General features: G+C 45.9%; 1 protein-coding gene across 3 annotated transcripts in view; it reads right to left on the reverse strand.

Annotated features, from left to right (window-relative positions):
* Nucleotides 1-23,648, reverse strand: part of LOC114700863 (protein DDI1 homolog 2) — a 49,751-nt gene extending 26,103 nt beyond the window's left edge. For 2 of the 3 annotated variants that reach the window (XM_028880673.2, XM_028880676.1), the window contains exons 1-4: nucleotides 21,719-22,103; nucleotides 12,660-12,789; nucleotides 5,428-5,664; nucleotides 3,368-3,494 (exon numbers count right to left, since the gene is read on the reverse strand). In XM_028880673.2, the coding sequence (XP_028736506.1) occupies nucleotides 3,368-3,494; nucleotides 5,428-5,664; nucleotides 12,660-12,789; nucleotides 21,719-21,856 (632 nt within the window). In that variant the 5' untranslated portion in view covers nucleotides 21,857-22,103. Of the gene's footprint in view, nucleotides 1-3,367; nucleotides 3,495-5,427; nucleotides 5,665-12,659; nucleotides 12,790-21,718; nucleotides 22,104-23,551 lie in introns of those variants that run through there. The other variant, XM_037203165.1, reaches the window with a different exon arrangement.
* Nucleotides 23,649-26,826: the final 3,178 nt, after the last annotated feature.

Consider the following 26,826-nt stretch of genomic DNA (forward strand, 5'->3'; position numbering starts at 1 on the left):
TAAAATCTCCCTAAAAATACCAATCTGGATTTGTCGGTGAGGGTGCTTCGGAAAAGGTTTAACTGAGGAGAGAACATCCCTGAATGTGGGCACCACCATTTCATAGGCTGGGGTCCAAGACTGAATAAGAAGGAAACACGATCCTGCTGTCATGTCTTCCCCACCATCATGGACTACAGCCTTAAACAGAGTAAATAATAAAGAAACTCTCCTTCCTTAAGAAGCAAGTAGGTAAGTAACTACCATGCTGTCCCACTACCATTCGCTTGCACGGCAGACACAGAGCTGAACAGGAGACTAGGTCACGTGGCCTACAGAACCTAGAACAGTCATTACTAGCCTTTACGGAGGTCTGCTGACCCTGCTCAAGGCCATTGCCTGTGCCTTCCTAAGGCTCCCGTTCACCGAACCCATAGTTAACCTCAGATCTGCAGCAGACAGTTAAACGTCTCACAAAGTCTGGGCGCCCTTGTTTAATTTAGTATGGCAAACAGGGAAGCTAACACACCTTGGTGCACATATGCCCCTGTTCAATAGCGTCATGTGCCAGGCAGAAATTTTAAGACACATTTAATGTAATTATACACCTTTATCCAATGACACATTATTAAATTTAGAAATTACATAACAACTAATTATGTACCCCTGATCCTGCTCTAACCCAAGTTAAATTTCAGGGGAAAAAAAGAAAAAGTGAGGCTAGGGAGATGGCTCAGTCAATAACATGTTTACCATTCAAGCATGAGGGTACCTGGCAGCATCCAAGCACAATCTCAGAGGTGGGGAGGTAGGGACAAGAGGGTCCCTGGAGCTCAATGGTCAGTTAACAAGCCTACCCAAATCTGTTGGCTACAGGTCCAGCAAGAGACGCTGTCTCAAAAAATAAAAGTGAGTGAAACTGAGGAAAAGCCCATTTAAAACAAAAAACAAACAAACAAAAAAAAACCAAGCAGAAAAATCAATCCTTTGGGATACCAATTGGCTATGGCTCTGAAGGTCTCAATAGAGGAGCTTCAGAAGTACGAAGTTTCCTTCAAGGGATGAATGTGGGGCCATCAAGACAACTCAGGAAGCATGGTGCTTCTCACCAATCTTACAACTTAAGTTTGATCTCTATAACCCATGGTGGAAGGAGAGAACCAAATGTAATTCTTGAATGTTGTTTTCTGATTGACACACATGTATCACTGCATGCATATCCAGACCAATAAATAAATTATAATAAAAATGCTGTAATTCTAGGTGGATTTGCCCACATTTCTTGGGCTGGAGAGATAACTCGGCGTCAAGAGCACTTACTGTTTTTCCAAAGGCCTGAGTTTGGTTCCCAGCATCCATATCAGGCAGTTCACAGCTACCAAATGATCCAACAGGCTCCTTACACTCATGTGGCACATACACGCACACACACACCCCAGTAAAATTAAAATAAGTATTTACAACATATGGTGGAACACACAGAGGCAGGTAGATCTCAGAGTTCAAGGCTAACCAAGGCTACACAGTAAGACCTTGTGCTGGGGATGTCTTTCTATATGCTGTGAATGTGTTGCTCTGATTGATAAATAAAACGCTGCCAGTAGCCAGGCAGGAAGTATAGTATAGGCGGGCTAAGGAGAGAGGAGAATTCTGGAAAGTGGAAGACTGAGTCAGGAGATGCTGCCAGCTGCTGCAGTCATGAGAAGTTAAGATGTAAAGATACCGGTAAGCCATGAGCCACGTATAGATTTATAGAAATGGGTTAATTTAAGATATAAAAATTAGATAGCAAGAAGCTGCTACAGCCATACAGTTTATAAGTGATATATGTCTCTGTGTGTTTGATTGGGTCTGAGCAGCTGTGGGCCTGAGCGGGACTGGAGAAAACTCCAGCTACAACCTTGTGTCAAAACAACAAAAGGCAATAAACCAACCAACCCTAACCGAACAACACAAAGAGGATCAGGGCAACCCCAGATGCACAGCCATGTAGGCCAGCTGGTGCTGTCTGGATCATCTAATCTGCTTCCTTTACCCCACCCCCACAGGAAACCACCTGTTTGGACTTGATACTCTACTTCCAGGGTTTGTTTATGCTTATAATCAATGTCAGACTCTTACGGCTACAATGTGACCCAGTAAGAACACAAGGGCTTTATTTCTCTGGGCTGACTGAGCTCGTTAAGCTATGTCCATAGATACTAATATCTGATTAAAGCATGGCTGCGCAGGTCTGCAGACCCAGCTAGTAGGGAAGCTGAGGCAGGACATTAAGTTCAAGGACAGCTTGCCAGCTTAGTCAGATCGTGTCTCAAAATAAAAAGTAAAAGCAGAGCTGAGGATATGACTCAGTGGCAGAAACTTGCCTAACTGTGCTAAGAGGGGAAAAAACACCAATATCTGATTCGATTAGTGAGGACACTTAAGCAACAGAACATGAGCAAATAGCTTAGGGCTTTCAATTAGTCCTGGAATATGACTTGTCCTTCTTCAATTTTGAGTACAGTCAGAGTGTCCAGAATCAGCCTGGCAGTAAAGGACTAGTCTAACGGGTATGAATTCATAAGGTCCCCAGTGTGGGCAAACAGTGGAGAGAGCCTATGAGTGTAATAAAGCAAGCCAATCAGGTAACTACAGCTCCCACCCTACTCATTGTAATAGTACTGTTAGATTTGTTCCTCTTAGTTACAGGAGGATTTTCATAATTAGCAACAAAAATTGAATTGGGTTTGGGGAGCAGATGGCCATTTTATTCAAACAGCATCTTGCCTGAGACTAGTGATATGGCCGGCACTGCCATTAGCATCTCTGTACTTGCTTGGGCTCCACTCTGAAAGATCCCGACTCATCAGACTAGAGAAGGCTTACGCATCTGCAGTTTTAAAAGCTTACTGCATGCTTTAATACAGCCCCAACAGAGAACCACTGCAACAGACTCAGAAGTGGCAATGTGTCAGGCAGAGAGCTTATCCACCAGCCAAGTCAGCAAAGGCCCAGGAGAAAGAAGACAGAGGACTATGAGACCCCACCTGTGTGGAGCTCTCTAATGCAATTGCCTTCAAGACCTGATTTAATCAGGACTGAAATCAAGCTTCAGAGTCAGTCTTCTGATCTTGGCAGATGGGGTTTCTCCTCGGTCGTCCTGGGGTCACCTACCCAGCTTTAACGATGCTGCTCTGTCTACTAATCAGGAAGTGCTCACAAAATTTGAGAGCAGAAATCATTAAGTATTTTCCAAATCAGATCAGAATGTGAGGACAATGAAGGAGAGAGTTACCAAAGAAGACTGAGGTTATTATCTCAACCTGGAGACAGAAGCAGCCTCTGTCTAGCTAATGCTTGACAACCTGGATGCTGTGAGCTTGCTCATTAGGTAGATGGATCTTACCTTATATCTTCTTCTATCTTTGCCTGAGCTTCAAGATCAAAGGGGTCAGCAGAAAACAGACGAATCCTTTCTTGTTCTCTCCGAGCTCGGTCCTGCTGCTGCTCTACCAGGACCCTAGAGAATTTCTCTACAAAATGAGAGGGGTATATTCAGTTCTACATTTCTTCCTTTCTTTTGGTTTTCACAGGACAAGGTTCCTCAAACTCAGAGATCTGCCTGCCTCTGCCTCCCCAGGGCTGGGATTAAAGGCATGCAGCACCACCATCTGGCCACTTTTTTATTTTTAATCCATTATTTTAAAAATGTTTTTATCTCAGTCTAGCAGTAGTGATATACGCCTTTAATCCCAGCACTTGGGAGGCAGAGGCAGGCTGATCTCTATAAGTTTGAGGCCACCTTGATCTGCAGAGCAAGTTCTAGGACAGCCAGGGCTACACAGAGAAACCCTATCTTGAAAAACCAAAGACAAGTAAATAAATAAACCTCAGCACCAAAGAGAGTACTCTACAATTCCAAATACATAAAGTTTGAAAACAGGCAAAACAAATCAGTAATCATGACAACAGTGCTAGTCTATTCAAGAGGAAGGAAGCTGAACGGAAGGAACACAATGGAACTTCCAAGGGGAGAGATGGCTTCAGTGGGGAATGGGTTTAACTTGCAAGCATGGGGGCCTCAGTCTGAAATGCAGAGTCCACATAAACTGCTGGAAATGATGATGCACACTTGGATTCCTGTGGCCAGCCAGCCTCACCTACCTGCTGAAAAGTCAAGCAGCGACCCTTCCGCACAGGAGGTGGATGACATTAAGGATGATAAACGAGGTTTTCCCCTGGTCTACACATGCAACCCCACTTTAAAAAGATGAAAACCAAGCCTGGTGTGGTAGAGGGGCTTGTGCACCAGTCTGATTATCTGAATGTAATCTCTGGCTCCCCGAAGAGGGCAGGAGAGAAGCAGCCCTTGAGAGCTATCCTCTACTGTGGCTGTGCTGTGTACTGTCACGTCTACTATACAAGATGAAGCCCGAGTTTGGACCCCAGAACCCACGAAAAGCTGGTGGAGTCGAACACATTGGGTGCCAGTGTCTCTACGGTGAAAGACTCCCCAGAAGCTCACAGACCAGCCAGCCTGTTGCATACAGCACAGTGACAAATAGCAGGGAGCCTGCTCTCAAAACAAGGTGAGGTGGCAGAGCCAAGGCTGTCGAGTTGCATGTCTGCAGACACACACACAGAATTTTTTTAAAAAAATTGCTTTTCCCAAGACAGGGTGGTGAGTGAGAGTGAGTGTGTGTGTGTGTGTGTGTGTGTGTGTGTATGTATGGTGTGTGTATGTATGTTTGGCCATACATGCAGACACACACACAAAATTTAAAAAAAAAAAAATTGTTTTTCCCAAAGCAGGGAGGTGTGAGAGAGAGAGTGTGTGTATATGTGTTGTGTGTGTGTGTGTGTATGTTGGCCACACATGACACACACACAGAATAAAAAAAAAAAAATTGTTTTTCCCAAGACAAGGTACTCTGTGTGTGTGTGTGTGTGTGTGTGTGTGTGTGTGTGTGTGTGATATGTGTAGTCCTGTAACTAAGCTGTCCTGGAACTAGCTCTGTAGACCAGGCTGGCCTTGAACTCACAGAGATTCACTTGCCTCTGCCTCCCAAGTACTGAGATTAAAGTGTGCACCTGGCCAAAATTAATTTTTTTTTTCCTGGAGCTAAGGATGGAACCCAGGGCCTCAAGCGCTCTACCACTGAGCTAAATCCCTGACCCCCCAAATTACATTTTTTTAAAAAGAAGCTTGGTGTAGTAGCACAAGTCTTTAATCACAGCACTCTGGAGGCAGAGGCCCAGTTGGATGAAGAGACCCTGAAGATCAAGATGATTTCAATAAAACACAAACATTATTGCCAATTAACCCAGTCTCTGAGATGACATTAGTTCACTTCTCATCAATGGTGGCCTGTTCAACAATCAGAGCAGACAGCAGCCAATGGACTAAAACAATTGCCTGGGTCTTGCACATTTGTTCTGGCACTACTGACACACAAGTGAGCTTACCGAGATCTCCACTGAGCAGAGCTTCTGCCAGGGGTGGGTTACGCTCCTTCAGCAAGGACAGCTCGTGAGGGTTGGCCAGCAGCATGTCTCGGAGCAGGGCTGGGTTGTCTAAGCCTTGAGGAGACGATGCTACTTCTCCAGAAGATGAGTGCTGAGCCTGTGCTCTGGGCAGCTGGCGCTGTTGGGGGTTTGACGTGCCAGGCACAGCTATGCTACTGAAGTCAATCCGGGGTAAGTCTGTTGAGATCAATCAATCAAGTTTACCCAAATGATGGACGGCAGAACAAGTGTTGAAGGAAACAATGCAACAGCCATTCGTCATAGAACAGCAGCAAGTGCTAACCGTAAACTCTGTCTTTTCCCTTGCTCTTCCTCCAAGATGGTGCTCCAAGAGTAAATTAACAGGAAAGAGTAACAGAGGGGAGGGGCTCACTGCAGAGACAGCTCAGAGGTTAAGACACTGGCTGCTCTTGCGGAAGACCAGGGCTCAGTTTCCAGCACCCATATGGTAGCTCAAGATGCCCTGCAACTCGGGTTCTAGGAGCATCCCACATCCTCTTCTGACCTCCGTGAGGTCAGGCACACACATGCAGGACATATATACATGCAGGAAAACATTCACACTTTTTTTTTTTAAACCTTAAACTAAAAAAGAGCTGAGCAGTGGTAGTACACGTCTTTAATCCCAGCACTCGGGAGGCAGACGCAGGCAGATCTCTGTGAATTTGAGGTCAGCCTGGTCTACACAGTGAGTTCCAGGGCAGTCAGTGCTACACAGAGAAACCCTGTCTTGAAAAATCTAAAGAAAGGGAGGGAGGGAGGAAGGGTGAATGAATTCAGTATCAGGCAATGGTAATGACTCCAAATTTGGAATCTATAAAATGTTCCAGAATAAAGGTTTTACTTAAAAATTTTAGCTGGATGTAGTGGTGCATGTCTTTAATCCCAGTACTTGAGTTCCAGGCCAGCCTGGTCTACGTACTTAGTTCCAAGCTAGCCAAGGCTATATAGTTAAGATACTGTCTCCAAAATAAGAAAAAGAAAAAAAAGTTAAATTACAGTTGTTAAATGTGTATGGGGGAGGGAAGGGATGTGAAGTCAGAGGACAACTTCTCAGGGTTCTTTCCTTGCACCAGTGAGCCTCTGGGTCAAACTCAGACGGTCAGGTTTGACAGCAAGCACCTTTAACCACTGAGCCATCTCTCTGGCCCCTTATTTATGTTTTTAGAAAACTAAATCCAAGGGTTGAGATGTGGTTCAGCTGACAGAACAGCTGCCCAGCCAAAGCCCTGGGTCCACGCCCCATGACCACATAAACCATGTATGGCAGGCAGTGTGCACCCCAGGACCACGTAAACCGTGTGTGGCAGGCAGTGTGCACCCCAGGACCACATAAACCATGTGTGGCAGGCAGTGTGCACCCCAGGACCACATAAACCGTATGTGGCAGTGTGCACCCCAGGACCACATAAACCATGTATGGTAGTGTGCACCACAGGACCACATACACAGTGTAGTGTGTGTAGTGTGTACCTATAATCCTGGTTCTCAGGAGGCGAGGCAAAAGGATTAGAAGTTCAAGGTAAGCCAACACACAGTAAATTTCTGGCCACTTTGGGGATATATGAGATTCAATCTCAAACAAACAAACAATGCAGACTTGAGATCGAGGCCTATGTTGGTGTTTCAGGACCATACTGCCACTGGGGTAGTGGTGACATCCAGACCCAACATCAAGGACCATGTTGGGGTCCACAGTTCTACTCTGACTGGGGTCTGTGCAAAAGTCCAGGTCCTGCAGCACCAGCAAAGGTCATACAGAGGTCCAAGGTTAGGGCCAAAACTATTCCCACCTGAGCAGCCAGGTCCTCTACTCAGAGCCAGGATGTCGACCTGCCCCAAGCTGCTGCTGAAGGCCATGCCTAGGTCTGTGGTTAAGTCACAGCTGGGGTCTGTATGGATGTCTGTGGCCTGTGTCACCTCATGTGAGGTGACATAGGAACCATATGAGATGAAATCAGAGGGCCATGATGAGCTGACCATAGCCTTCACTGGCCCTGGGAAAGCTAGCCTTGACTCTGCCTGGACACTACAGCAAGAAAACTGGCCCCTGCTTGCTGAAGAGATGGTCCCCACGCCCCCACCATAGGCCAAGGTGAACCCAGCCTGAGGGCACGCATGGAAGAGAGCTGCCTACACCCCCTCGCCTGAGGTCAGTGGCCCCAGGGGCCCAGAATGACAAGCATGGCTACCAACTAAGCCCACAGCAGGGTCTTGGGTTGGCCCACTCTAGCATCTACCCCATCTAGGACCTGCTGGAGCGGGTAAAGGGACTGGTCCTGTGGAACAATACCCTCACGATCTCCAAGACTCATGGCAGCCACAGAATATCCCAGAGGGGTTCTGGTGAGGATCCAGTGATGATGGTGTACCAGAAATCAGAGGCCTTGAACCAGACCAGTGACTCATCACAATAAACATTTCAGTAAAACTGAAGGGACAAAGAGGTGTACTATATGCATGGCACACCGAAGCCTCCAGTGCTACCAGGACGAATGAAGACATGTCGGAGAAGCAGGAAAGAAGATGACGAAGAAACAAAGATTTTTCTGTTGTAGTTTGCTTTGGTGTTTGTTTTGTTTTTGTTCGCTTGCTTGTGTACTTTGATTTTGTTTCCTTATGTGGGGGTGTATGGCAGGGATGAGGGGAGGATATGGGGGGGACCAAGAGGTGAACAGAATGGGGTCCATGATGTGAAACTCCCAAGAGTCAATAAAGAAGTTAAACTTAAAAATCAAACAAACAGGGTCTGGAGAGATGGCTCAGAGGTTAAGAGCACTGTCTGCTCTTCCAGAGGTCCTGAGTTCAATTCCCAGCAACCACATGGTGGCTCACAACCATCTTTAGTGAAACGTGGTGCCCTCTTCTAGCCTGCAGGCAGATGTTGCATTCATAATAAATAAATAAATCTTCAAAAAAATATTAAAGAAAAAAAAAAAATGCCGGGCGGTGGTGGCACACGCCTTTAATCCCAGCACTCAGGAGGCAGAGGCAGGCGGATCTCTGTGAGTTCAAGGCTAGCCTGGTCTCCAAAGCGAGTTCCAGGAAAGGCGCAAAGCTACACAGAGAAACCCTGTCTTGAAAAACAAAAACAAAAACAAAAACAAAAAATCAAAAAACAAACAGCCGGGCAGTGGTGGTACAACGCTTTTAATCCCAGCACTCAGGAGGCAGAGGCAGGCAGATCTCTGTGAGTTCAAGGCCAGCCTGGTCTACAGAGTGAGATCCAGGAAAGGCGCAAAGCTACACAGAGAAACCCCGTCTCGAAACAAACAAACAAACAAACAAAAAACAAAACAAATCAAAAAACAATACACAGAGAAACCCTGTCTCGAAACAAACAAACAAACAAAAAACAAAACAAATCAAAAAACAAAACAAACAAAAAAAACAACAAACAAATTATACCTTGTCTCAATAACTGCAATTGCCTAATTCTAGATATGGCTCTTCTAGAACAATTTTATTGAACTAGGCATATTGGTGCAAGCTTTTAATCCCAGCACTCAGGAAGCATAGGTAGGCTTACCTTTGTGAGTCTGAGGCCAGCCTGGTCTACATAGTGAATTCTAGGATAGCCAGGGCCATATAAAGAAACATTGTCTCCAAAATGAATAAATGAATAAAAATTAATTAATTAAAGATTTTATTTACTGTTACTGTGTAGAGTGTATGTGTGAGCATGTATCCCAGTGCACACCCATTGTCTTAGTCACTGTTCTATTGCTGTGAAGAGACGCTATGACCACGCCAACTTTTACAAAAGAAAACATTTAACTGGAGACTTGCTTATAGTGTGAGAGGCTTAGTCTATTACCATCACGGCAGGGAGCATGGCGGTATGCTGGAGCAGGAGCTGAGAACTCCATCCTGATCCAGAGGCAGAGAGGCAGAGAGAGAGAGACAGAGAGAGAGAGAGAGACAGAGAGAGACAGAGAGAGAGACAGAGAGAGAGACAGAGAGAGAGACAGACAGACAGACTGATTGACTGACTCTGGGCTTGGCAAGGGCTTTTTGAAACCCCAAACCCCATCCCCAGTGACACACTTTCTCCAAAAGGTCACAACTCCTAATCCTTCCAAATAGTTCCACTCCCTGGCTAAGCATTCAAAAACCAGCCTATGGGGGCCATTTTTATTCAAATTACCTCATCCAATCAGTTCTCTTCTGTCACCTTAATGTGAATCTTGGGACTCAAGCTTGGGTTGCCAGGCTTGTACCCTGAGCCATCTTACTGGCCCACATGTGGTTAGTAAGAGACACCCGAGGGCTGGAGAGCTGTCTGGTAGTTCAAAGCACTTGCATAGTTTTACTAACTCACAGCTATGCTTAATTCTACTTCCAGGAGCTCCAACATCCTCCTCTGAAATCCACGGTGTGGGCACACATGTGGTGCAGCTACATAGTCTAGATCCCCTAGAACTGGAATCACAGACAATCGTGAGCTGCCATGTGGGGACTGTGATTGAACCCAGGTTCTCTGGAAGAGCAGCCAATGCTCCTAACCACTGGGCCATCTCTCCAGCCCCGGATATGCTGCTCTGTTGAAAAGTCCAGGCACTTGGGTAAAGAAAACTGTATGGAACAAGTGCACAGCATAAACACTTCATGTCAAATTCTGCACAGCTAAGCACTGAATGAGGAAGTCTAAGAGGTTCTTTGTACCTCTTTGAATTTTTAGTTTCACCTGTGCATCCCAGACACACATGGTCCTGAAAAGGAAGTGGGCATAATTGTTTTTTTTGGTTTTTTTTGGGGGGGGAGATTTTTTTTTTTTCAAGACAGAGTTTCTCTGTAGTTTTGGTGTCTTGCTCTGTAGACTAGGCTGGCCTCGAACTCACAGAGATCCTCCTGGCTCTGCCTCCCAAGTGCTGGGATTAAAGGTGTGTGTTACAATTAAAGGGCATAATTGTTTTACAGGACTGAAGAACTGAAGGGCAGGAGTTTTTCATCTCAGGTTCTGGATTTTTCTAGAACTTCAGTCTTCACACATGAGCCCTCACAATGTACGACTCCACTGCCATGAAATGCCCAGAACAGTAAACAAAGAGAAAAGGAAACCTCTCAGAGTGTAAGGGAAAACAGAGAGTGGCTTAGGGTTCCCCATGCTCAATGAACTAAATAGAGACTATAACTACACAACTGTGAATCATCGTCTACAGCCACTGAATGTTATCCTGGAAACAGGTGAAATGTGTGGTGTGTGGATTTTATCTCGATAAAGCCCTTTGTGCTTCAACTACAAAAAGAGAAAGCTTCCACTCAAGTAAGTCACTGTCTTAAAACAGAGGCCAGTTGTCAGCCAGTGGGTGTGTTGAGAAGGGTCATATAGGACAAAACATTTAAGCAATGGAAAGGTGAGTGACTGGCAGGCTCCCTGGGGAGCTGCTGTCCCTACCAACCACCAAAAATACATAGGTGGGGCCACCTCTGCAGCTGGAGAAGCTTATCTCCACCTGACAGTCCATCTTGCCAGTCCACTCACTTCGAATTCTGAAAAATTTGTTTACTTCATTAAACCAGATCTCCACATATAGCCCTCCCCTCACAGCAACCTACTGGCTATGTTGTCCATATAGAAACATCGAAGAAAACAATAAAACACACAAACAAAAACAAAACTAATACAGGGACTCTCTAGTCTAGTACCAACCACCTCACAAAGTACCTGAGGGAAGATTTGGTTTTTACTGACTGGCAAACTCAAACTGCTATTCTTCCTAAAGCAGAAGCCCAAGGGACGGATGAAAGTCCAGAACTGATCAGTGAGTGCCCGAAGATGGTCTCGAAGTCTGGAGGAAGCACTGTGCTCCATTCTGCAGTCTGCTGTCACCTAACACACTTCTCAACCTAGTACCATAAACTTTCAAAGCAGGAGACCTAGAGACTATAAATACTATCTGAAAATCTCACCAAAATACAGCAGGCAGCAGGGAGGGGGAAAAAGGCACATTTCATCATGTAGTTCCACATCAGGGCTTGGAAACTCTGAGTCATGAGCCCCTTTGAGTAGCTAAAGGAAGCTATGCATCAAGCACATATGTGTCCACTCCCACACAGTCCTGCATATTTTACAGACACAGAAACCTCCTAAACCTAAATGCAGGCTCCAGACTATGAACACCGAGCCTAGCTGAATGTGTGGGTGCATGCCTGTAATTCCAGTCTTCAGGAGTCTGGAGGCCAGCTTGGGTCATACAGAAAGTTCCATGACCACTCTGGGTTTGAATCCATCTTTAAAACAAAACAAAAAGCCATGAGGTCTGGAGTGATAGCTCAGTGGTTAAGAGTGATTTTTTTTTTCCCCCAGAGCTGAGGACCGAACCCAGGGCCTTGCTCTTGCTAGGCAAGCGCTCTACCACTGAGCTAAATCCCCAACCCCAAGAGTGATTTCTGATGGCTACTAGCACACATGTAAGGTAGCTCATAACCACCTTTAATTCCAGTTCTAGGGGGCTCTGATACTGCTGATGTCTGTGGGCACCTGCACTCAGGTGTAAAAACCTCCACACAGACACACACATAATTAAAAATAATAAACTCCAGTTCCAGAAGATCTGACACCCTCTTCTGGCCTTCACAGCAACTGCATGCACACAGGACACATACGGAGGCAAAATAGCCATACATATAAAAATATAACATTTTAAACTCCCCCCCCCCACCTGAAACAAGGTTTCTCTGTGTAGCTTTGGCCCCTTTCCTGGAACTCACTCTGTAGCCCAGGCTAGTCTTGAACTCACAGAGATCCTCCTGGCTCTGCCTCCCGAGCGCTGGGATTAAAGGCATGCGCCACCACCGCTCGGCAAAATATGTCATTTAAAAAAGAGATCTTTACAAAGGGAAGAAAATTCCCCATTCTAAATGGTGCATCAAGACTAATAGCAGTGTCATGTAGGGACCCAAACCTGGTGCTCCAACCACTTAAATCTGCCAAGTTCGGAATAACAGAAAAAGTACCATTTCAATCACTTTTTACTTACTAGCTACACAACTCTGATAACATCACCTCTTGATGAGGTAGGTAAAGCTAGGTGAATTATGACACCTACCTTACTAAAGAGGAGACTGATTTAGAAATCCAATGACCTGCCAAGGTTATGCAGCAGGCAGGCAGTCTACACCCCGCTAGTCTGACATTTGTAATAGAAGGTGATGAGTATTGGTCTTACTTGAGAACTGCACTGGAGGACGAGGGTCTGCATTCTCCTTCTGTCGCAAAATTACAACATCTCCATCTTTCAAGCCGTAAGAAGCCAGGGATCTGTGGTTGTCCGTGAGAGGTCTTTCTGCGTAGACAATCTGCAAGGAAGATCCAGTGGTATAAAGTATGGAGAAGCAACATGATACCACTTTTCCTCTTCCTCATGTTCCCTGCTCAAACCTCTTCCATGGGTTCCCATCATGCCTAAAAGGAAACCCAAAATCCTGCCTGTCTCCTACTAGGCCCAAAGGATTTGGCTGATGGCCAGCTCTGACCTCATCCCACTGCTCATCTCATCGTTCCAATGAGACACACATTTTCTTCCTCTCAGGCTGTTTCTTCCTCTACCTGAGGACCATTCTTTCTCCTGTCACTTTGTTTAGGTCTCTGATCAAGTGTTATTTCAGTGTTCTTCCCTGAAGCCACATTTAAAGTGTACCCTGGACATGGGCCGTGGGTGTGTGTAGTTCAATGACATTGCATCTCCCTTACACCCACGAGGCCCTGGGTTCCATCCCTAACGACACAATGTATTTTGAAGTAAACTATACTTTCCTCACCTAATGTGCTATATTGATCTGCTCAACTAAAAGGTAGGCTATGTGGAACGCGATTTTGTTCAGCTGCCCATCACAGATGCTTAGGACAAAGCCTGTTATGTAACGAGTGCCCAGAAGTCTGCTCAAGTAAAGGATGCATTGATTCATATAGTAAGGAATTTAACTTTCATTCTGAGCAACCATGGAAATAGGGATGACATGTTCTGGGTATGTCTGCTACAAGGCAAATAATGTATACTATTAGCTAGGTATGGTGGCACACGCCTGTAATTTCAACACTAAGAGGCCAAGGCAGAAAACCACCTTGAGTATCAGGCCAGCCAGGGCTACAGTGAGATAGTGTCTCAAAAAAACCCACAAAACTAAAGCCCAGTATACATGTAACAATAATTATAAAAAGGTCATGAATGGGTGTGTGTGGAAATGATGCAAACACAGTACTCAATGATCAAATTCTCAAAATAAATAAATAAAATGTTTAAAAAACGTATTTTAAAAATCTGAGAAAGAAGGCCGGGCGGTGGTGGCGCACGCCTTTAATCCCAGCACTCGGGAGGCAGAGGCAGGCGGATCTCTGTGAGTTCGAGGCCAGCCTGGTCTCCAAAGCGAGTTCCAGGAAAGGCGCAAAGCTACACAGAGAAACCCTGTTTCAAAAAAAAAAAAATCTGAGAAAGAGATAATAAAGAAATTCAGAGCCAGGAATGGTGGCGCACGCCTTTAGTCCCAGCACTTGGGAAGCAGAAGCAGCAGGATCTCTGAGTTTGAGGCCAGCCTGGTCTACAAAGCAAATTTCAGGACAGAGAAGCCCTATCTTTAAAAACAAAACAAAAAACCAAGGAAGGAACTTCAGGAAAAAAGGCAAGTGTGTTTTTCAGCCGCGAAGCAAACCTACAGCCGTGGTTAACGGACTGGAATACAGTAGGTGCAGGGGAAGTGAGCCAGCACCAGCAGGACTCCCTCCCAGTTTTACTGCTCTCATGTTTATGAGAAAAACCAACAGAAAGACAAACACGTGGAGCTAAGTCCTGTTAACAGAAACACTTTCCATGGTTCCCACATAAAAGCAGAGTGTACTGTGAGGGAAGAACGGAGCACACAGGAGCACACTGAGACTTCACCACGCAAGGGTGGAAACTGTCCCTATGTCGTCCTGTACGCCACAGACACACTGGGGCTTGGCACAGCTTGCTCCCTAAGCGTTTGCTCTGCTCTGGGCCACAAACTGAGCAACCTGAGCTGGGTACTAACTCAGCCAGAACTCTGGGAGGGGCCTGTCACTAGGAGGCCAGGAGTCAAATTTCTTGTGTCAAGCAGGCCACCAGGACTGGTCACCGCAGATGTCCCCTCCACTTCTTTTTCCATGCTTGGGCTGAACTCAGGGCCTCGTACCTGCTAGGCAACTTGTCTAACACCAGCCTCCCTGTCTGTCCACATGCTCTCTTGGCAAAGCCCCTGGGAACAGAACAGGCAAACATCACTTACATCAGCCCTTCTCTGCATTTGCTGTCATTCTGCTCCCAAGTTCGAGGTGGTATGAGCAAAAAAAACCAATCCTCCAAAACTGAATCCTTCTGGAGACAAGAAAGCAGAACTTGTCTGTCCAATTTTACAAGTTTTATGCCTTACTAAAAATGCCTGCCACCATCCCTGCCACCTTGTCATGACAATTATCCAAGTGCGTATCTCAGACTTAATGGAGGTAGGAAACAACTGATTCTTTTTTCTTTTTGGTAATACAATGGAGCGCTGTACTACATGTAATTTGTGGGGGTGAGTCAAAACAACCATAACTAGGGTCTCAGGCTGAGGTGTATTGGGTGGCATCAATACAACTGAGCCACTGTGATGAGGTCACCAATAGCCCATGGCCTTTCCTAGCGTCTTGGGTTCAGTGAGTCAGCTGTAATGTACTTAAAGGCTCATGACTCGCCTCCCAAGGCAGATACACTTGCTAGAAAAAATGTATTCATTTATAAAGAACCAAACTCAGTAAGATGAGAACAATTTAAGGATGAGGCTTGGTTCAGTGGGAGAGCATTTGCCTGGCATGGAAGAGCTCAGCACAACACTACTGAATTCTCTTCCAATGGGACATAATATGGAAATCCAAACTTAAAGAGCATCCTACTACCACTGAGAGAAACTTAGCCCTCACACCGTCTCACTGAGTGTCACAGCCATTTTAACAGGGATCATCTGTCCAATTTTATGGACCAGAAGACAAAGAGACCACACAGCTATTAAGAGAACTGACACTGATGTTCTTCTATGTGCTTGACATTAAAAATGATATTCTTGCTGGGCAGTGGTGGCGCACACCTTTAATCCCAGCACTTAGGAGGCAGAGGCAGGCGGATCTCTGTGAGTTCGAGGCCAGCCTGGTCTATAAAGCCAGTTCCAGGAAAGGCTCCAAAGCTACACAAAGTAACCCTGTGTCAGGGGGAAAAAATAAAAATAAATGATATTCTTTTCCAGCACACCAAAGCAGCCTCAGGAACTGGCTTCTAAGCCAGCCTTCATCACTAAGGATCTATACCTCCACTGGCAATACCTGCCCTGCTATGTGAAGCCCCTGGGTTTCTGAGTATGGGGTATGGGATACACACACAGTTTTTATTCTAAATATCCAATAACACTGGGGCTGGCGGGGGATGTAGGTCATGGTGCAGGACTGCACAGGACAGGACAAAGGAGAGACGGAAAGAGACACTGCAGCGTCTAGTGTCTTCTTACTCGACCTACTTTTCATTTTTATTTACTTTCTGACTTTTTTATGTGTATGAACGTTTGCCCTTCACATACATAATGTATATCACTTGCATGCATGGTGTCTGTGGAAGCCAGAAGAACAGTGTCTGATTCTCTAAAACTAGAATTATAAATGTTTGTGAGCCACCATGTGGGAGCTAGGAACTGAATCCAACCCTCTGCAAGAGCAGCCAGTGCTCTTAACTGCTGAGCCATCTTTCCAGCCCGTTTCTCATTTTTAAAAGGATGGCAACAGAAGCCAAGAGTGGTAGCACTCACCTTTAATCCCAGACTGGGGAGGCAGAGAGAGGTGGATCTCTGTATCTCTCTGAGTTTGAGGCTAGCCTGTTCTACATAGAATTACAGGACAGCCCGAGCTACACAGAGAAACCTTGTCTCAAAAAAAAAAAAAAAAAAAAAAAAAAAAAAAAAAAACTAAGGGAGAGAGGGACAAGAAAGGGGATAGCAACATGATTAATGAAGTGGTAAGTTCTATCGCCATTGACATCAGACGTGTATAATGTGTACAAGCTATGGAATATCTGACCCAATTCCCTCAAAAATGGGTTGGTTAGTTACTTGGGCATTGATGTCTGTTTGGCCCTGGTTTCAGGATTTGGATCATGGTCAGGAGGACACAGCAAAGAACTGTTCACATCATGGCAGGCCAAAGCGAAAAGCAGACACAGGAAGACACGTCCCAAGGACATGCTTTCAATGACTCTTCCTCCTACCAGACCCCACTTCTTTTCACCATCTCCCAATAATGCCATCATATTATGAATTCATTAAAGGATTAGTTGTTTTTGTTTTCCCAGACAGGGTTTCTCCATGTCATTTTGGTGCCTGTCCTAGAACTCACTCTGTAGACCAGGCTGGCCTCAAACTCACAGAGATCCGCCTGCCTCTGCCTCCTGTACAACGAACTCTACACTTTCAGGTGTAGATCTGCAGAACTGTTGCAGCAGCTAATACTTACAACAGAGGAATATTAGAACCTCACTCTAACATGAGATTCCAGCCAGGCAGTGGTGGCGCACACCTTTAATCCCAGCGCTCGGGAGGCAGAGGCAGGTGGATCTCTGTGAGTTTGAAGCCAGCCTGGTCTACAGAGTGAGTTCCAGGACAGCCAGAGCCACACAGAGAACCCTGTCTCAAAAAAAAAAAAAAAAAAAAAAAAAAAAAGATGAGATTCCAACCTTAAACAATCAACACCTAGCGACAGACTCAACAATGCAATGCAATTGGAAAACCTTCAAGTATGACATCAAATGTTTTCTGGTCCCTGAAGAAGAGCCCCCACTTAATGGTTAATGGGGTGGGGTGGAATGTCACTTTTATTCTTTTGGACAGTGCTGGGAATCAAAGGTGTAGCAGGGAAGCTCTACCAGAGCTCCTACCCCCAACCCAGTAGACCTTATTTTTTTTTTAAAACAAGGTCTCTCTACTTCCTATTCGACCAGGTTAGACTAGAGACCCACCTGTGTCTGCCTCCCAAGTGCTGGGATTAAGGTGTGAACCACCATGCTCAGCACCCAAACAAGAACCGGTTTTTTGAGACAGGTTCTCACTATGTAGCCTTGGTTGGCCTGAAACCACAATGGAGACCAGGCTGGCCTTGAAATGTGAGTCTCAAATAACAACAAACAAAAACTATCCAAACAACAAACTAACACCCAAACTGCAGGTATCTCTGAGTTATGAGGAATGAGTGAGTGGTTGCATTCTTTATTCTTTTCAGTGTTACATAACCTTTCTATCATGACTATTCAGTATTTACCTGGGGGGGGGGCGGAATTACTTAAGGAAATAAACACACCAAAACTAGCCACAATAGAAACTTTGAGTTTCCATGGTTTAAAATAGCATTTTTGTAAACCACACACAGGCTGTGTGAAAAGTGGCATTTCCAGGGCCACAGTTACTGCTGTTAGTTGCCACTTAAACATGCCTTTCACTGATGATCCTTCCATTCTGTACAGGCTTTTACTCCATGCTACCTATAGAAGTGAATTATGTGTCAAAAATAACAAGACATTAATTTAACGTGAAGCTAAGTTCTGATAATTGCTTGAAGTTGGCCCAGCCAAGCCTGCATCAAAGCATCACCCTGAGCCTGTCTGGCTGCCAAGCCCACACTTGCAACGAGGGAGAACATGTCCTGCTTTAATCACAGTACAGAAGATGGTTTCTATTCTAAATTTATTGTCACTGCATTAGAACTACTATAATCAGACTAGAGCTGTTAGGAAAATTAACGTCTTTTCTAAGTGTCTTGTGCACAAATGATGCTCCCTGGGCAGGACAGGCATGTGACAACTAAAAAGCGTAGGAAAGAAAGCACGAGCATTTTCACTTCTATTTATTTAAAAAATTTGTTTAAATTTAGACTTATTTATGTGTACTATGCCTGCATGTATGTATGTGTACTATGTGCATGCCTAGTGCCCACAGAGGCCAGAAGAGGGTGTTGTGAGCCACTGTGTAGGTGCTGGGAATCAAACCTCTGTAAGAGCAACAAGTGCTCTTAATTGTTATCTGTCTCTTCAGTCCCATTTCCATTTATTCTAGTTTATTCTTTGGGGTGGGGTGGTTTGAGACAAGATTTCTCTGGGTAGCCCTGCCTGTCTTGGAACTCTCTCTGTAGACCAGGCTGGCCTCAAACTCAGAGATCCGCCTGCCTCTGCCTCACAAGTTTTGAGATTAAAGGTGTGGGCCAACCCTCATCCCACTTATTTTATCCTTCTTAAATTCTATTTTGCATGTTTATAATGTAATTATCACTTTATGTATGTATGTATGTATGTATGCACATAATATAACTGGGCTGGAGAGTTGGCTCAGAGGTTAAGAGCACTGCCTGTTCTTCCAGAGGTCCTGAGTTCAATTCCCAGCAACCACATGGTGGCTCACAACCATCTATGAGATTTGATGCCTTCCTCTGGCGTGCAGGCATGCTTGCAAATAGGACACTGTATACATAATAAGTAAATAAATCTTTTTTAAAAATGTAACTGATATAGTATATGCACATATATAATTTAGCTGTAACTGCTCTGTACCATACAACAGAATATGCACAACATGTATAGTAAATAAAACAGCCATTTATGTAATTTATGTATAAGGTACTGTGAGCATGATCTGAAACACTTTACTTATGGAGATACAGGTTATAGCATGAGGACAATCAATTTAGAACAGAAACCATTTCCACCGCACATGTGGTTCAAGCAGGGCATGCTCTATCTCAGTGCAAGTGCCACTCAATAGCCAAGGAGGGCTCTGTAAAGTTCATACATGTTTGGACACCAGTGGCATGGAGTCAGAAACAGGTGAGGGAATGGGGATGGGAAAAATTAAAGCCCAGTGAAGGAAACAGACTGGAAGAAATCTGAGGGGAAGGGATAAGTCAGAAAAGCTGGTTGGGGAGCTCAAATAAGAAATGACTGGGAAAAATAAAACAAAAACCAAATCAACCAACCAAACAGAAGATGGCGTTTACTTTTATGATCCAAGGAAAGGAAGTGACTCAAGTGTCTGGGGTGGATCCTGTTCCTGCCTGAGGGGGGCTAGGCAATGAACTAGACAGGCGACCCCCAACCCCCAGAGCGCTTTAAAAAAAAGCAGTTCTTAAAATAGACACTATGTTGTCAGGTTACATAGAGCCAACAGCACTAACTTGAAAAACAGGGTGTTGTTTACAGCTATCTAATACGGGCTTAACACTAGTTGGAACACACTAACTTGGGTCCGGAAGAAAGTAAATACCAAATGTTAATGCTAGCAGTGGAAGAATCTGGCGCTAGCCTAATTGTTCAAGTAGCACCCCTAAAGCCCCAAAGAGGCAGAAGACAGTGCCCTCTTTAGTCATACAATTAGCTTTCAATCTGATACCCTAACTTACTTAAAACTCTTTTTACAGACATCTGAGTGCCACCGCCTGAGGTTGGGGGAATTGGGGTAGGGATAGGGGATATAACCCAGTAGTAGACCGCTTGCCTGGCAGACGGAAACAATGTCCACCTCTGTTCACTGTCAAGTCATACTGACAAATTCAACTTAAAATTATTTCCAATCAGCTGGCAATTAGAACTTGGGTAATTAAACAGCCACACACAAAAGAACAACTGAAAAACAAAACAAAACAAACCTTCAAAAACTGAAAAGTGAGGCTGGGCATGGTAGTGTATACTTATAATCCCAACAGTAAGGAGCCTGAGGCAGGAAGATTGTTATTTGAGGCCAACCCTGGCCCCATAGTTGAGACCTTGTCTCAAAAACAAAAGAGCTGGTTGCCTCCAAAAACTTGGGAAGCGGAGTCAAGGGGGACTCTGAGTTTAGGTGAGAGCCAATCTGAACTATATGGTGAGACCTGCCTCAAAAAACAACCAATCAAGCCAGGTGGTGGTGGAACACACCTTTAATCCCAGCACTCAGGAGGCAGAGGCAGACAGATGTGTGTGAGTTCGAGGCCAGCCTAGTCTACAGAAGTTCTAGGGACAACCAGGCTACACAGAGAAACACTGTCTTGAACCTTGAATCCCCCCCAATCACTCAATCAATCAATCAATCTTCAAAAAGGCTGATATTCCCCCTCTCTAATCTCTCTAGTCCTAGTTTGCCACAGACACGAACATGGGGTTTACCAACAGGAACTGAGTACTAGGTTTTTGTGGGTTAATTTTTTCTATGGAAATTAGGGGAACTGTTTAATCTCTACCTTTTGCCAGACTGCGTGTGTGAGTGACACCTTGTTCCCTAAGACAGATCCTTCCAGAAAAAAAGTTGTATGCCAAGGTTCTAAAGTTCATATTGTGTAAAGGAATCATACTTCTGAACAAAATATTGACACGTTTATCATAAGTCAGGGCAGAACAAGCAGTAGTTGGGCAATAGTTTTTGGAACTATTTCATAACTGCAGAAGGAAATCCAGATTTACATTCTGGGGCCTTGGGAGTCGTCTATAATTTTCTAATGTTTAGACTACGCCCAGCAAGGCCCACTCTGGGTAGAATCTGTTTTAGTGCAAAGGTTACAGAATAGTCTACCTATTGTGTTTGATAAAGACTATTAAGAGCTGCAAAGCATTTTAAGAATATATTTTCTTGTTAGGACATAAGAGGGGCTGAACTCCTTGCCACCGAGTCCCGCGGAGATCTTCAGGCAGTAGGCCATTTTCAAGCTCGTATCCTTCGAAAGCACTGAGCTTTGTACTAACCCAAATGAACTGGGACCAGAAAGGAGGAGGGCTTTGGCCTGAGAGAAGCAAATAGACTGAGTTGGCCTAACCATCACTTAAAAAAATAATAATAGTAAATTAACCAGAAACACATGCCATGGGGAAAAACATTTCTAGAGACGTCAGAGGCAGAACGAGTCTCAAACTTTCCCCCTCACTTTGAACTACAAATCTGCAAGCTCCCAGGTAAACTGCACATACTGAAGCAGAAACTCGGTACAAACAAGCAAACCCCAGACCAGCGTCTATCTCCCAGGGATCCAAACTGGTATTTCTGGTCGGAGAAGCAGGAGGTACGTGATGAGGACCCAGGGCTCCCGACGGCCAGAAGGTGGAGAGGGCCGTCCACCCGTGCACGTGTCCCCCTCGCTGCAGTGGGTGCATCTACGGGCGGGCGGCTGCAGGGACTCGGCCCCTGCCGCCCCCTAACTCCCCGGCTGCAGAGTCTGGAGGCCCCGCTCGCTGCCCCAGCGTACCTGGCTCTCGGCGGCGGGGATGCCAGACTCGAGCTCGCACAGCGCGCGGAAGTTATGCAGCTCGAAGTCGGCGTCGACCTGGAGGGAAAAGGTCACCTCGGAGAGGTCCCTCCGCACACAGTACACGGTGAGCAGCATGGCCCGGGCCCGACCCGGCTCGGCTCGGCCCGGCCTGGACGCTGGGCGGAGGGCAGGCGGTGGCGGGGGGCCTGGCGGGAGCTGCGGGAGGGCGGCGGGCGCGGGCTGCTCGCTCCCTCGCTCCTTCCCTCCCTCACACGCGCGCAGTGACTCACTCGCTCCCGCCCTCAGCAGCCAGCACGGCCGCCACCACCCGCCTGCGAGGCCGTCTGCCTGCCGGCCTGCCTCCCACCGCTACCGTCAAGCGCGGGCCGCCCGGCGCCCCGCCCCGCCGCAACGCGGCTGCCGTAAAGCGCTCCTGGCTTGCAGCCGCCTTCGCGACGCGCGGGGTGTAGGGCGGGGCTGAGGGAGCCTGTCCGGGAGGAACGCGGGGGTGGGGGAAAGCCACTATTGGCTGACTTAATAACTGAATTCGTGAGCACTCCACAGTCTCAGTTATTCAGCCAACAGGCCCCTACTGTGCGCGGATATGAAAGTGGATGAGAGATCCGAGTCCTCACTCTTGACTCTCCATCTGCTTTGGGAGGACTTAAGCAGATCTGAAACAGATTTTTCAAAATGGAAACGAGCATTATAATAGTAACTCGTTTTCGTCTTGGTAATTAACGTAGGACGAAAACCTCACGCCTTCCTTTGTCTGATCCCTAGATCTCACTTTGCTGTGGAAGGACATAGGAAGCAGGATGGCTGTGGACGCCGCAAGAACTTCAGTTTGCAGAAAAGGGAGAATTTCTAGGTGCAGACTTTTTACAAAGACAGAAATGGAGAAGCTGGGCCCCCAGGGCAATGCTGGTACCAAGGACCGAGTGGCAGAAAGCCCAGCTACTGTACAAATAAATGGCAAATTGCAATGAAAACAACATCCAAAGAGCCTTTCAAAATGGAGTTGGGAAACGGGGTTTCTGAGGACGTCAGGTGCCCCACTGGTCACCTTCACATTTGTGTCATCTAAAAGAGATGATTAACTCGTGCCTAGACATTTAATGGGCATCAAGATGCTATTGTTGTATGAATCGTTTCTTGAAAAATTTTAAATTTTGCTGGGTAGTTGTGGCAAATGTCTTTAATCCAAATCCAGTTTTGATTTTTTCCAGGCAGGATTTCACTGTGTGGTTTTGGAGCCTGTCCTCATACTCTCTCTGTCGACCAGGCCTGCCTGGAACTCACAGAGAGCCGCCTGCCTCTGCTTCTGCCTCTGCTTCTGCCTCTGCTGAGCCAGGTCTCTAGCAGCCCCTACCCTGTTTTTGAGAGAGGGTCTCACTATGTAGCCCTGGAACTTACTATGTAGACCAGGCTGGTCTTGAACTTACAGAGATCCACCTGCCTCTGTCTTCCAAGTGCTAGGATTAAAGGAATGCACCACCACCGCTGGCTTAAAGGAATCAGTCATATACAGCCTTTTATACAACTCCAATTCTTTCCCAATTCCAATGGAGTTTCTCTACTCACCCATTTCAGATCAAATTTTCCCTGCTTGCTTTATTTGCAACACTGACTCTGCATTCTATGAACTTGTTACACTTGAATTGTGATTCCAACTCCAAAGGAAGTCCTTTAGTTTTCTAAGTTTGAGTTGATAGATGCTATCTGGGACTTTACCAAATAAGGGTTTGTTTTCTCACAGGCTAGGGGCCTGGACAGGCAGCTGCTCCAGTTCATTGGCTCAATGCACAAGGGCGAATGCCTTTCACCTACCTCTAAGGATGTAACAATTCTCTTGGCCTTTCCCCAAGGATTGCAAAGTGGCTGAAGTCTCCACACCATGAGTCATTTTCTTGTCCAAGGTTGGAACTTGCCTAGAAGTCTATCAGCTGACTTTTGGCTGGTATCTTACTGGACAGACCTGTGTCGAGTAGCTGTACGAGAGGCTAGGAAAGCAGGTGTTTAGTGTCTAGCATTTTCAACAAGCTTTAATGGACGCTGTCCATTAAAGCATGATGCTTTCTAAAGCAGAGGGAGTTTAAAACAGTTTGTTTGTTTGTTTGTTTTTTTGAGACAGGGTTTCTCTGTGTAGCTTTGCTCCTTTCCTGGAACTTGCTTTGGAGACCAGGCTGGCCTCCAACCCACAGAGATCTGCCTGTGAGACAGAGCCAGGCGGATCTCTCTGAGTTCAAGGCCAGCCTGGTCTACAGAACTAGTTCCAGGACAACTAGGGCTATTACATAGAGAAACCCTGTCTCAAAAAAACAAAAAGAGGCATGTGGGATGTGGCTGGAGAGATGGCTCAGGAGTTAAGAGCTCTTGTTTCTCTTTTAGAAAAGCTTGACTCAGCTCCTAGCACCCATGTTGGGTGGCTTGCAACAGCCAGAGGACCCAATACTCTCTTCTTGTATCCTTGGGTACTGCATTCACTTGGTGCATATATATACACATAGACACATACATACACGTATAAAATCAGTCTTAAAAGAAAAAAAGTGATATGTGGGCATGATGGAGCATGTCTGTAATCCCAACGCTTTGGAGGCAGAATTGAGAGGACTGACAGTTTTAGGCACCTGACCACATATTGACCCCATGTCTCAAGACAGGGTGGGAGATGGGGGTGTAACTCAGCTACTAGAGTGCTTACCTAGCATACACACACATGCCTGTGACCCTAGCACTCTGGAGCCAGAAGCAGGACAATCAGAAGATCAAGACCATTCTCAACTAAAAAGAGAAGTTGAGACCAATTTGGTTCAGAAAATAAAGAAGTCCCTACATTTGAATTATGGTGTAGAATAACTCTGTGTGACAGTTTGAATTATGGTGTAGACTGACTCTGTGTGACAGTTTGAATTGTGGTGTAGACTGAGTCTAGGCAAGTGACACTGTACGGCTTCTGACCTTAAGTCTGAATCGCATTTAACCTGGTTCTCTTAGACAATTAGCCATAAGGACGCCCAAATTATCTCTTGAAGTGAGACCACCACGGTGAAAACACCTAGCTATTTCAGGCAACAGCTTAACTGAGGTCAAAGCTGCTCAGCTGGAAAAACCCAGCAAGTCTCTGAGTTTAGAACCTTCCAGATGAACTTAGCCCCAGCCACTGAGTCACCGGCAGCCTTTGAGACTTTGCAGTTGAGGCTCCAGACTTCTCAGAGCCATCTCCTCGGTACGCTGTACTCTCTCTGAAGTTCTGGCTCCCAGAATCTGTTGAACAAAATGAAATGCAATTGTGAATTAAAACCACAAGGAGGTACCGCTCACCACGGTGGCTATGGTGCCAAATGCAGATGAGGGCAGGGGGAATTTCTTGTATTTTAGTTTTGGTGCCTGCTCTGGATCTCGCTCTGTAGACCAGGCTGGCCTCGAACTCACAGAGATCTGCCTGCCTCTGCCTCCCGAGTGCTGAGGTTAAAGGCGTGTGCCACCTCCACACGGCAGGAATTTATAAATTTATGAATCTGGCTTCCTCTGAAGGAATTCTTTGATCCCTTCAGGTAGTGACATTGACATAACCAGCTGAGTTCTTTTTTTTTTTTTTTTTTTTTTTTTTGGTTTTTTTTTTTAGAGACAGGGTTTTTCTGTAGCTTTGGAGCCTGTCCTGGATCTTCCTTTGGAGACCAGGGTGGCCTCAAACTCACAGAGATCCACCTGGCTCTGCCTCCCAAGTGCTGGGATTAAAGGTGTGTGCCACCACTGTCTGGCTTTGTTGTTGTTTTGTTGTAGCTGAGTTCTTGTAAAATATTCCTGTGGTCCGTAGCATGATGGGTACAGAGTTTCTTTGAGGGATGATAAAAATGTTCTAAGATTGATTGTGGTGATGATCACATAACCCTGTTAAGCTGAGCTGGCATGATGGTGCACACTGTAATCCCAGCACTCAAGAGGCTAACATGGGACGATGGGAAGTTCAAGGCCAGCCTGCATCCATTGTAAAACCCTGTCTCAGCTGGGCATAGTGGCACACACCTTTAATCCCAGCACTCCAGAGGTGGAGGCAAGTGATCTGTGGGAGTTCTAGGCCAGCTTGGTCTACCTAGCCAGTTCCAGGACAGCCAGAGCTGTATAACAGAGAGACCCTGTCTTGACAACAACCTGAATGAACTGCAATTGGTGCATGAAGTATGTGATACTTTAACAAAGCTGTGAAATGTGCCTTTAATTTCCAAATGGCTGCTAATTGGAGAATGGGATAGAGCTTCTGTGGTCATCTGCCTACAGCTCTGCTCACTGCTCAAATGGCCTTGAACCTGGTCCTGCCTCTTCAGAGCCAAATCCAGGAGCACAAAGTTCTCCCAGCTCCTTCCAGTCAGCTCAGTTCCTCTCATGCCTCACCCCGTTTGGACTCCAGTGAACTGCCTCTTGGGATCTGATTCAGTGTGGACTCTAGTCCACTCACACTACAAGGTAGACTTTGCACAGCTACCACCTGTCACCACAAACAACACACCAGTCCTCGTCCCAGCTTAGGCTGGAGTGAGGTGAAGGTTTAGAAGAGGGAGTCTCAGACCTGGAGTCCTGCTCCAGAATAACATGGCTTACCAAAAACCGGTTCCATTAATTGATCACTGCGGTCGAGCACCTTTCAAATGATCCCTAACATTTACCGAATGCACACTATGTGCCAAGAACTCTTCTGAGCTCTTTGTGGCGAGTCACTGAGCCCTCAGGAAAGCCCCATGAGGTATCCCCTCCATTTTATAGAAGAACTGGAGGGGTAGAGACTAACCATTAGCCTCTCGCCTAAGGATACAAAAACATTTAATAGCAGCTCCGGGAGTCAAAACAAGCAACCTGACGTGAGCCTACTGTCATGTCTAGTTTTTCCAACAGGTCCTATGTAGTCTAGGCCAACCTGGAACTCTCAATCCTCCTGCCTCAGCCTCCAGAGTGCTGGTATTAGAGGCATGAGCCTGAGGCCTGCCTGAGCCTACAGTCTGTTTCAGGAGCTTTTACACCACCAGACCCAGCAAGCCGATAGTCTTAACCACCATGTTAAGATGCCTCGGATAGGACTATTCTTCAAAATGTTCTCGAAAACC

This window comes from Peromyscus leucopus, chromosome 2, assembly GCF_004664715.2.
Source record: "Peromyscus leucopus breed LL Stock chromosome 2, UCI_PerLeu_2.1, whole genome shotgun sequence".
Taxonomy (NCBI): Eukaryota; Metazoa; Chordata; class Mammalia; order Rodentia; family Cricetidae; genus Peromyscus; species Peromyscus leucopus.